At 44.3% G+C, this 12,218-nt stretch overlaps 1 protein-coding gene across 3 annotated transcripts in view; it reads right to left on the bottom strand.

Moving 5' to 3' along the window:
• SUN2 (Sad1 and UNC84 domain containing 2) overlaps nucleotides 1-12,218 on the bottom strand; it is a 34,006-nt gene that overhangs the window by 6,186 nt on the left and 15,602 nt on the right. For all 3 annotated transcript variants that reach the window (XM_083366488.1, XM_083366489.1, XM_083366490.1), the window contains exons 8-15: nucleotides 11,248-11,369; nucleotides 10,522-10,737; nucleotides 9,245-9,322; nucleotides 8,015-8,230; nucleotides 6,633-6,717; nucleotides 5,945-6,060; nucleotides 4,761-4,928; nucleotides 512-604 (exon numbers count right to left, since the gene is read on the bottom strand). In XM_083366488.1, the coding sequence (XP_083222614.1) occupies nucleotides 512-604; nucleotides 4,761-4,928; nucleotides 5,945-6,060; nucleotides 6,633-6,717; nucleotides 8,015-8,230; nucleotides 9,245-9,322; nucleotides 10,522-10,737; nucleotides 11,248-11,369 (1,094 nt within the window). The remainder of the gene's footprint in view (nucleotides 1-511; nucleotides 605-4,760; nucleotides 4,929-5,944; nucleotides 6,061-6,632; nucleotides 6,718-8,014; nucleotides 8,231-9,244; nucleotides 9,323-10,521; nucleotides 10,738-11,247; nucleotides 11,370-12,218) is intronic.

The following is a 12,218-nucleotide window of genomic DNA, read 5'->3' as shown; positions in this document are numbered from 1 at the left end:
GAATAGTAAAATGATAAATTTCTTTATTGTATTATTGTAATTTATTGCATAGCCAGATGTTCAGACTATATTTGGCATTTTTATCCTTTTATCAAGTCCTTCCCAAGGATCTGGGATAGGCAGATATGAATGTTTGATGGTATTAAAGGTTATTATTATTATTGTTTTAGTAGGAACAGACTCTTGGGCTATGTCCCTTAAAACATCAGTAAAATCCATCTGCTGCCATCATAACGGCTAATCCTTGGGTAGCTCTGAAGACATAACACAGTGAGACCAAAACAGTTATACTTAGAAAAACAAAAACTGCTACTGTATTACAATCCCTACATTTTATTGTTTGAAGCCTATTTCACAAAAAGTTGTTTTTTTTAATCCAGGGAAGACTGTATAAATAAAAGGGACAATACTGAATAAGAACAGCAAATAAGGCCCATTGTTTTCCTGCAGGCTCTGAAGCCCTTGGTCTACCTCCCCTCCCTCCCTCCCATTCCTTCTCCTTTTTTCTTACCTGCAAGTGGAATGTTTGGATAGGATCCCCATCTTGATTGTACGTGAACTTCCCAAGGAGGACGCCTTCTTGTTGCCCTTCTTCCTCTAAGCCCTGAGCAAAGAAGTGAGGATGGGGAGGGGAAAGGAGACAGCTGAAGGTCATGAGGAGTCCAGAAAAACCATGATGAGAGAGAGGCTAGGGAGGCCTAGAGCCACTTGGGTAGCTGTGTACCAAAATAAAATACACAGGTGGCAAGAGACATACAAGTACTCCTCGACTTATAACAGTTCATTTATTGACTGTTCAAAGTTACAATGGAACTAAAAAAAAGTGACATATGATTTTTCACACTTATGACCCTTGCAGCATCCCCATGGTCACAGGATTTACATTTGGATGCTTGACAACTGACTCATATCAATGTCCTAGAACCATATGATCCCCTTTTGTGACCTTCCTGCAAGCAAAGTTAATGAGGAAATCAGATTCACTTAACAACCGCGTTACTAATTTAAGAACTATAATGATTCAGTTAATAAATGTAGTGAGAAAAGTCGTAAAATGGGGGGAAACAAATTTCTCACTTAGAAACATAAATTTTGGACTCATTTGTGGTCGTAAGTTGAGGACTACCTATATAGAAACAACAGAGCAAAAAAGAAAGAAGTCTGATCATTATAAATATATAATCTACCACCCTCAAGGAGGTCTAATTACAGAATTTCAGTCCATACCAGATTTATATTGAGAAATTCCCTGAGTTGTTGCAGTCTAGCTGCCATCAGCCACTTTTCAGTATGCTTTGAATAATTTCCCCAGCAAAGAACTTTATTTCCTCTTAATTTCCATACCGTTATGATAGTTTAGTAACAATAATAAATCCAGCATCAACAACAGAGTTATAAGTTTCTACCTGCAGCAATTTCTATAAGAAGCCATAAGATGTCCTAGTCTTGGATGAATGACATTATGACATTTATTTCTCTTTTATTTTATTGTATTTATATTGTTTTACTGTATTCAATTTTTATTTTACTCTGGCTTTATTTAACTGTAGTTAAACTGTAAATTAGTCTAAATATTTCTTTACATAGATTATCTTGGGTCCAAGGTCACCCAGCTGGCTTCACGCTTTACAGAGGATAAGAATTTGGTTTCCTGGTTTCTATCTTGGTGCTTGAAAGCACCACAAGTGATCCTCTGTGGTATGTTTTAACCATGTTTTATTGGAAAAGTCAAAAGGGTTGTGTTCAAATGCTCAGTCATATATCATTGTTTACATATCACTTATTGTGCTAAGGCAATACTCTACAAGCCACATTGTTCCTTAAAAAAACCACAGAGAACCACCCAGCCATTATTTCTGACCACCTAGTTCAAAGCTATTTAAAAATACTAGAACTGATGACTACAAATTACCATATATACTTGAGTATAAGCCGAATTTTTCAACCCACTTTTTGGGCTGAAAAATTCCACTTCGGCTTATACTCCAGTCAACAAAAAAACTTACCGAGGACTTGTGCGCGGCCGAGGCTTTGGTGCTTCCGGGATCGCGCGCACCTCTCCCAAGCCACCGCCGTCCGAGACCTGCCGAAGTTTGGGGAGGTTTGGGGAGGTGCGCGCGCACCTCCCCAAACCTCCCCAAACGTCGGCAGGTCTCCGTTCCTCCTGCCGACGTTTGGGGAGGTTTGGGCGCCTCCCCAAACCTCCCCAGGTCTCCATTCCTCCGCGCAGACCTGCCGACGTTTGGGGAGGTTTGGGCGCCTCCCCAAACCTCCCCAAACGTCGGCAGGTCTCCGTTCCTCCTGCCGACGTTTGGGGAGGTTTGGGCGCCTCCCCAAACCTCCCCAGGTCTCCGTTCCTCCGCGCAGACCTGCCGACGTTTGGGGAGGTTTGGGCGCCTCCCCAAACCTCCCCAAACGTCGGCAGGTCTCCGTTCCTCCTGCCGACGTTTGGGGAGGTTTGGGCGCCTCCCCAAACCTCCCCAAACGTTGGCAGGTCTCCGTTCCTCCTGCCGACGTTTGGGGAGGTTTGGGCGCCTCCCCAAACCTCCCCAGGTCTCCGTTCCTCCACGCAGACCTGCCGACGTTTGGGGAGGTTTGGGCGCCTCCCCAAACCTCGGCAGGTCTCCGTTCCTCCTGCCGACGTTTGGGGAGGTTTGGGCGCCTCCCCAAACCTCCCCAGGTCTCCGTTCCTCCGCGCAGACCTGCCGACGTTTGGGGAGGTTTGGGCGCCTCCCCAAACCTCCCCAGGTCTCCGTTCCTCCTGCCGACGTTTGGGGAGGTTTGGGCGCCTCCCCAAACCTCCCCAAACGTCGGCAGGTCTCCGTTCCTCCTGCCGACGTTTGGGGAGGTTTGGGCGCCTCCCCAAACCTCCCCAGGTCTCCGTTCCTCCGCGCAGACCTGCCGTTTGGGGAGGTTTGGGCGCCTCCCCAAACGTCGGCAGGTCTGCGCGACGTTTGGGGAGGTTTGGGGAGGCGCCCAAACCTCCCTAAACGTCGGCAGGTCTGCGCGGAGGAACGGAGACCTGGGGAGGTTTGGGGAGGCGCCCAAACCTCCCCAAACGTCGGCAGGTCTGCGCGGAGGAACGGAGACCTGGGGAGGTTTGGGGAGGCGCCCAAACCTCCCCAAACGTCGGCAGGTCTGCGCGGAGGAACGGAGACCTGGGGAGGTTTGGGGAGGCGCCCAAACCTCCCCAAACGTCGGCAGGTCTGCGCGGAGGAACGGAGACCTGGGGAGGTTTGGGGAGGCGCCCAAACCTCCCCAAACGTCGGCAGGTCTGCGCGGAGGAACGGAGACCTGGGGAGGTTTGGGGAGGCGCCCAAACCTCCCCAAACGTCGGCAGGTCTGCGCGGAGGAACGGAGACCTGGGTAGGTTTGGGGAGGTGCCCAAACCTCCCCAAACGTCGGCAGGAAGAACGGAGACCTGCCGACGTTTGGGGAGGTTTGGGGAGGCGCCCAAACCTCCCCAAACGTCAGCAGGTCTGCGCGGAGGAACGGAGACCTGGGGAGGTTTGGGGAGGCGCCCAAACCTCCCCAAACGTCGGCAGGAGGAACGGAGACCTGCCGACGTTTGGGGAGGTGCCCAAACTTCCCCAAACGTCGGCAGGTCTGCGCGGAGGAACGGAGACCTGGGGAGGTGCCCAAACCTCCCCAAACGTCGGCAGGTCTGCGCGGAGGAACGGAGACCTGGGGAGGTTTGGGGAGGCGCCCAAACCTCCCCAAACGTCGGCATGTCTGCGCGGAGGAACGGAGACCTGGGGAGGTTTGGGGAGGCGCCCAAACCTCCCCAAACGTCGGCAGGTCTGTGCGGAGGAACGGAGACCTGCCGACGTTTGGGGAGGTTTGGGGAGGCGCCCAAACGTCGGCAGGTCTCCGTTCCTCCGCGCCCTGCCTGCCTGCTTCTTTCCGCAGCGGAAAGAAGCAGGCAGGCAGGGCGCGGAGGTCCGGAGACCTGCCGACGTTTGGGGAGGTTTGGGGAGGTGCGCGCGCACCTCCCCAAACCTCCCCAAACTTCGGCAGGTCTCCGGACGGCGGCGGCTTGGGAGAGGTGCGCGCGATCCTGGAAGCACCGAAGCCTCGGCCGCGCGCAAGTCCTCGGTAAGCTCCGGGCGGTCACTTGCTTCGCGTCTCCTGAGGGAAGGGGGGGCGACTGGAGCGGGCGTGTTTCCTCGCCTGCTGGGCGCCGCGATTTGCCCGGGGAACGCGCGGGCCCCGAATGGCAGCGTGGAGCGAGGAAGCGGAAAGCCAGGGCTTCCCCGAGAGCCGCGGCCACACAGGGTATTCTTGTGTATTCAGGCTTGCAAAATGGCGGATCGAGCCTCTGCTGGCGGCAGAGGCTTGCAGAACGGCGGATCGGCTTATACTCGAGTCAATAACTTTTTCCAGTTTTGGGGGGTGAAATTGGGGGTCTCGGCTTATACTCGAGTCGGCTTATACTCAAGTATATACGGTAGTTATTCACTAATTTAGTGTGAGTATTAGAAGACTGTATCGGTAGGGAAGTGCTGAAAACATTTTAAAATGAAACTTATTCTCCTACTGGAATATAGACAGAGTTGACAACTTTTTTACAATCTTTTAGCAAAACTGGAAGCAAGAAAGAGGATATTCCCAAACAGAGAAAGTTCAGAAGCTTCTGCAGTCCTTGACTGCCAATCAGATATGAGAGGAATTGCCCATTGTGGGTTGTGTTTACCCTGTGATGGGAAAAAAGGAAGAGCTTACTATAATTTGATCTTTCCTGCTATGTTATCCAGACTTACAAAGACTGCAATGTCCTTGGGGGCGCTGGGAATGGTTCCTGTGGGAGAAAGCGACTTGGAGATATGCTCTAACGTCACAGCAGTGGGATGGATCCTGCCTGAAAGGCGAATGACAGCAAAACCTTGGGAGCCTTGGAAGGCCCAACAATTTCCAGGATAGACATCTGGCTGTTATCAAATAAGACAAACAAAAATGTGAGGTAAAAGGAATAAATCCTTGTGTGCCAATTTATTTCTTTCAAGGCACAAGAATATACTATTCAACCAAAAGAGAGAATATCACAAGCCCTGGGAAGTCTTTTGATATAAATTCACAGATTAAAATTATCACTGACCCTTATGAAGTCACCATCTTATTCAAAATAAAAACAAACTGTAAAAGAATTTTAGCAAAAAATTCTTCTAGAAGCATGTTTGGAGCTTTGCTCCCAGTGGAATAATAGGACCACATTCAACTAAATTTATCATTCCCTAAATCAGGGGTGTCAAACTCAATTTCATTGAGGGCCGCATCAGCATTGCGGTTGCCCTCAAGGGGCCGGGTGGGTATGGCCAGGGTGTGGGTGGCCTACTGGGTGGGCATGGCTAGAGTGCATATGGCCTACTGGGTGGGCGTGGACAGCTCTACGTCATTCGCATCAAGGGTGCCTATGGGGGCCTGGGCAAGAGTGGGACAGATCTGAGCGTCTCTGGCAGAAGGAGGGTCTCTGGGCCAGGGACAAGGCAGTGGGGGCCATTCCCTCACTGTTTCCAGGATGGCTTCACGGGCCACATGAAACCACTTTGCGGGCCGCATCCGGCCCCCGGGCCTTGTGTTTGACATGTCTGCCCTAAATGCTTTTTCAAAGCCAGGGGATTCTTCCATCTCTATCTTTATCAAGCGAAGTACATCTTCCAGTTTAGTTTAGTTTATAAATGGCACATTTCAGAGAAGCTTCTTATCTTCTTGAATGAACTAGGTGACAAAATAACTATGGATATCTCATGGTTATTGCAATAAACGCTAGAGAAAGGAAGAAACCTTCCCCTTGCTACAAAAACCTATCTGCCCCATCATGGGACAAAAGCCACAGGAAGTTAACAGAGTGACAAATAGGGGACATAAGCAAAATGCTCTGGGGAGTGAACAGGGAGTGGAAAAAAAGGACAGTGTTTCTATTGTTCCTTTGAAAACGAACCCATACCTGTAGAATGACCCTTGGAGACTGGGAGTGATACCACAATGGTATGCCAAAAAGACTAAGAAGTGCAGTCTTGGTTTCATAGGTTTCTGAACAACGAGTGCTGATAACACTGGCCCCTATAATTAAAGTGAATGGATGAAGGTAAGTTGTGCACAGTGCTAATTCCCAAACCATTCTGTAAATGAGGAACTAAAAAGCTGGTATTAAGACTATTACACAGATTTGCCTACTTCATGCTTGGGATTTTTTTTTTTTTTGCAGAGAATGAATCGGGGGGGGGGGGGAGAGAAATGCCACCTTTTTGGAAGCAATAAGCCTGAAAACGCAGCACATCTTATGAACTCATGCTGTAACTTTAGAGAAAGAAGTTACAGTATAATTGTATTTATAAGTGCTGTGAAGAATATTGGAAGCTACTTCTTTATACCTTTAACTCTTTCTTTATAACTTTTTTCTTTCTTCCATTTTCTTGCACTTTTCACTTTTTCTGTTACTTCTCCCCTTTTCATTGTCTCTGTTCTAATTTAGTTGAATTAGTTATTATTGTTCTTAAAAAGTTTATACACAGAGAGAGAGAGAGAGAGCAAGGAAAAATGCCTTCCAAATGTTTAAACTTGTAGATGAAACTGACTGAAATATTTCTAGTTTCTTGATACGAAAGCTGTGGGGGTTTTTGTGTGTAACCTACCTCCAGATTCAAGGGCATAATCAACCATTCCAATGCGATCTTCACTGTAGCGCTTCAGGGCATCATTCACAATATGATGAATTTGCTAAAAAAACAGCAAGACTGAATACAAGATTTAAAGGGATACAACGATACAAAATTTATAAAGGATCACATTCTCTCAGGGTGTTTACCTGAGGATCATGTGAGAGCTGGAACACGTGAAGTGATGGGACACCTATTCTCTGACATTCACTTTTCCAAGAAACAAACTGCTTGTAAACATCTGAAATAATCTATTTTTGTTTGTATAGAGCAGGCATGTCAAAATGCTGGCCTGCAGGCCGGATGCATCATACTGAAAACGCGCCCACCCCATTGCTGGCAATGGGGAAAAAGTCATGATACGTCACACGACGTCACGTGACATTGCACGTTTGACATGCCTGGTATAGAGTGTAAAGGGAAATTAAGCTGAGATATAAAATCTGCCCATCCCTGTGGTAACAGCCAGAAAATGTTTCACAAGGATTGCCCTTCCACAGGGTGATAGATAAGGAACAAATGCTATTCTCACAACTTTATGGCTTCAAGCTTGGTCAGGATAAATGTTCAACAAAGTTAAGTCAAAACCTTTTGATACCAAGGTAAGGGGCATATACCCCTATTCCTCCTACAAAAGCCGACAAAAGTAGTGATGGAACAGCCTCCTTCAAGCAGCTGAGACTAGTTTAAGGACACAGGAAGGATGCATAAACATATTGTCTATATTTAACAAATGGGATGAGTATAGAGATCAAGAGGAAAAAAATTAAAGGCTGTCATCCCTCTTCTTGCTGCCCAAGATTTTTGCCCAAATTCTGCCCAATGTAGGATGAGTTTTCTATTCAGGCTCTATTTATGGTTGGTAGCAGAATGTCACAAAATGATAGTTTAATTCTGGAATGTCAAGGTGATGATTTAAGACCTGACCAGCTGATGCAGTGATGGGAATGAGTCAGCAGGGTCTTTGGCTGTTGTCTCTAGGAGCCTGTGTAAAAAAGGGGAGGCTCTGCTAGTGTGTCTTTTTCTTTCTTTTCCCTTTCCTGCTGTATTTGCTGTTTGTTGGATTCTGCTCGTAGCACGTGTAATGTATATTGTTCCTAGTGATACTTGTATAGCACTGTAGATATTGTCGATAAACCACCATTTGTTACAAACCACTGTTTGCTGTGTCTGCTTCTGGGTTGTCACACGTTCGTGCTCTGATATGGATGCTAACCATTCAGATACAAAACAGTGCAATTAATATACATGTAAATCACAGAGGTTTTACAATCTAGATTTGCACATGTACAAGAATATCTTATATAAACAACATCCATTTATTCTCTTGGGCCTACTGGGAAAAAACATTGTCATACCTCTTCAATTGCTCCTGTAATTCCTTCTTTGTGAAGGGTGACCCCACCATCCTGCACAGACAATTCTTGGTCCTTCAAGATCTTGGCAAGGATTTTGTGTTCCGATTTGCGTAGTTGTTCCTGTAATTCTTCATGCTGGACAAAAGGTATTCCCGTTTTATCCTCTCTAGATTGGGACAGGAATTGGCTAAACCATGTCGGAAACTGAATTTCCATCTAAATCATTAAGAGAAGAACAGATTTGATGAACAGCTTGTTCCTCCATCCCCACTCTTTGTATCATGTCTGGTTTTCTATCAAATGAGATAGCAAGTGTATTGTCCATTTCAGAAGAATCTCTGAATTATTGTGGTCTTTTAAAAAGAACAGATCTTCCTTAATCTCATACCTCCTTAAATATGTTTAGTCTCATCATCTTTAGGAAATGTCTTTGTTGGCTGGGGATGTTGTCATGAATGGATTTTTTGACAATTTTTACAGTGATGGCTACTGTAACTCACTGTAGATTTAGTTAAAATGGTCTAAAACCCAGGCACTCTAGAAAGTTTCCTAAATTTACCTGAGAAATTTCCTGCCTTTTCTGTAATACTGTTGAAGACCCGAGCGATCTACAAAACGTGGGCATAGCCTATTCAGTTTATACTAGTGCTCCCAAGTGCCCTCTTCCCTCCAACGGAGCTGGAATGGCATCTTGTAGTTAACCCCTAAACATAGTTAACCCCTAAACATAGTTAACCCCTAAACATAGGCTGAAAAAGAAAACCTCAAGTCTGCCACACTTACTAAGAAAGGTAGAAAATCCTCAATCCTCCACAAGGGTGCCATGAGCAGCTGACTTTGCTTCCCTAAACAGACTCACTGCAATCCTTCCAATTCCCCCAACCACCAATCTCTATTGGGACAGCACAGAGGAAGTGAATTTAAAATACTATTCTTTTTGGACCACTGTCCTTAATAACAGTTGAACTATTTTTATAAATGGAAGTTCCTTTTTTAGGATTAAGTCCACTAAAATTCAGTGGTACATAGAATAAGATCCATGTCTCATATTTAAATAGGAAAATTTAATTGATCATGCCCAATGGTATTGCCAGATGTTTCAAAAAGTTCTGAAAAACAGCTCTGAAATATTGACATAAAGGTTATATGCATAAACTCTACAGAGCAAGACAGGCTTTCCCATACCATTACATCTTGCCCTCTGTGTAACAAACAGTAAACAAATTCTACCTCAGAAGCCTGAGAGACTTTCTTCTGGAGACTGTCAAAATTCCTCTGCATCTGGGATTGGAAAGCATCCAACTTATTCTATACAAGAGAGAAAAAAAGAAACGCAAACATTAATGAATAGGAAAAATGCTGATTAAAAAAGTTAAATGGTGTTCTTTAAATTGAAGTGGTTTTAAATTTTATTAGTTTCAAAATTCTTTAACATATAAAAATGAATCCAACTCAAAGATGTAATTTATAAAGAGCAATCCTCTCTTCTGTTCATCTAGACCAGGGGTGTCAAACTGGTGGACCGCGGGCCGGATGCATCACACGTAGGCCATGCCCACCCTGGCTCCCTAAAGGCAAAAGCGTCATGATACGTCACGTGATGTGATTGAGTTTGACACCCATGATCTAGAGTCCAACTTTTTTCACATTACTGTACATAGTTCTTATTCTAAAAAACAGCAATATTTTCAGATATCAGGAGTCTGTATGCATACATATTTGATGAAATAGTGGCAATCTCATTCTGAGTTCTTATGAGATTTCAGGCAATATCAATGCAATCTTTACCATTTCTTTATCTTGTGAAAGTTTTGTCAAGTTTATTAAATGTTGAGGTTGTGTGAATGCAAAATGCAATGGCCCAAATGCTCACCTGTGGCAGTTGGTAGGATCAGATTATACTTGTATTGTGCGCCCTGCATCAGCTCCTGTTAGCTTCCAAGTACAATTTCAAATGCTAGTTGTAACCTATAAAAAACCCTCATAATTCTGCAAGTTATTTGCAGGCTAAATCTTTCTCCCCTGAAATTGGTCTGACCAATTTGACTATGCCAGAAGAAACAACTGGTTGTTCCCCATTTTCTGGAACTCAAGGAGGCTAAAGGCTGGAAGCATTTTTGTTGGTTGGGCCAGTCCTCTGGTATGGCCTCTTCTTGGAGGTTTACTTATTTTTGAGACTGCTCACTTTCCAGAAGTGGAAGATGGAATTCTTCCAGAGGGAAGCATGATGCCACTTAATTGTTGGTAGTGGTTTACGTATTTTAGGTATTTATTGTTTTTTGTATTATATGTCTTAGTTTTTATATTATGGTAAGCTACCAAAAGTCTGTTTAAATTATGGTAGAGTAGAGCTGCAATGTCTGATGAGCTTCTAGTTAGGGTTCCAATACATATATTGAGATTGGAGCTTAACATTCTTTGCGAAATTAGTGGCTATGGTTCACAATAATTCAAGTTTTTACAGTGCACCTTCCCTTTAGTCCTAGCTGGCCTCCTTGTTCTCTGACCTGGAGATGAAGATCTGTGTCTGAGAGAAGCTTCTCTCTCATGGCTGCCTCTTGCTGACTCATCAGCTTATTCAAAAGCACCAGGATATTTTCATGTGACAGAGTGGCACCTTCTGTGTTCTTCCTTTTCTGGAATTCTGGTATAGAAGCTGCAGTTTCCAGGGTCTCAAAACGTCTTTCCAGAGCCTGGAGCTTAGACAAAACCTGTTGCTGGGCCTTTTAATCAAGAGAAAATGTGAAAGAAAAAAGAATAAAATGCTGTTCTCATCCATAGTTTAACTATCTCCAGATTTATACATATAATCTCACTGGTTTATACATATTCTTGTTTGATACTGATATCACACTGCATATTGTTACTGCTTATTGAAGGTGCATTAGATAGTTAAAATTTGTGGGATATCTTTGTAGATCAAATCAATATTATACATTGCAAATAGAAGGATCTGAAACTCAGATTATATTCTATGTAGTAACTCCATGGCAAAAACAATATTCAAACTAGGGGACTTCTAAGTTATTTTTTTAACCATTACACATCACCTTTCAGTCTGAAAGTATATACCAAAATAACTAAGCTGGTTAAGTGTCTATGTTACAATTATGACTTAGGTGGAGAAATCCTTGATTCCTCTTAAAACACTGTCCATCTTCAGCAAATGTGAGAATTTTGCAATAGTTGATGTCTAACATGATTAGTCCCTCAAATACCCATATAATACACACCTCAGAAAATATAGCAGTCTCTCCCATTTCATGGTCCTTCTTGGTGCCTGAAGGAAATAATTTCACTGTTCCCCAAGGAAGCATAGAAGGTTGGAGCCCAAAGGGATAAAAATACCAGGCGCCTAAAATAATTAGAAAAGGAAGAACATCAAATAAAAAATGATAATTTCAGAGTATATTCCAGAAGATTCCAAACAGGTTGGATGAGGGCTGGCAGACTGTATTCAATGAAACTCAAGTTATTGATCTCATAATTGTAGAGTTCAGTGTTACACTGTGTATTTTTCAAGTTCTTGTTTGTTGATAACAAAATCAACATAAGTTGATTTTAGGACCATGCCTTCAGAAAGGTATAATGCAAAGATATATATTTCTAGAAGAGAATAATTAGAAAAAAATCAGATACTGAAATAACTAATCCTGTCACCAAAAACAAGCTCCTTTTACTATCCTACTGCTGGCTGGGGAATTCTGGGAGTTGAAGTCCCTGCAGGTTAAGAAACACTACTAAAGGTAAAGGTAAAGGTTCCCCCGCACATGCATGCTAGTTGTTTCCAACTCTAGGGGCCGGTGCTCATCTCCGTTTCAAAGCCAAAGAGCCAGCGCTTGTCCGAGGACGTCTCCGTGGTCATGTGGCCGGCATGACTAGACGCCAAAGGCGCACGGAAGGCTGTTACCTTCCCACCGGAGTGGTCCCTATTTTTCTACTTGCATTTTTACGTGCTTTCGAACTGCTAGGTTGGCAGAAGCTGGGACAAGTAACAGGCGCTCACTCTGTTATGCGGCACTTGGGATTTGACCCGCCAAACTGCCGACCTTCTGATTGACAAGCTCAGCGTCCTAACTCACTGAGCCACCGCATCCCTACGAAACACTGCTATATGAATGTAATTCTTCAAAGCCATTTTTAAAATTATATTTATATTTTTCTGGTCTTCCAAGAAAAGTGATTCTAGACATTAGATGTAGCT

Source organism: Vipera ursinii, assembly GCF_947247035.1.
Source record: "Vipera ursinii genome assembly, chromosome: 6".
Classification (NCBI taxonomy): Eukaryota; Metazoa; Chordata; class Lepidosauria; order Squamata; family Viperidae; genus Vipera; species Vipera ursinii.
This window is presented reverse-complemented; position numbering and strand designations above follow the sequence as displayed.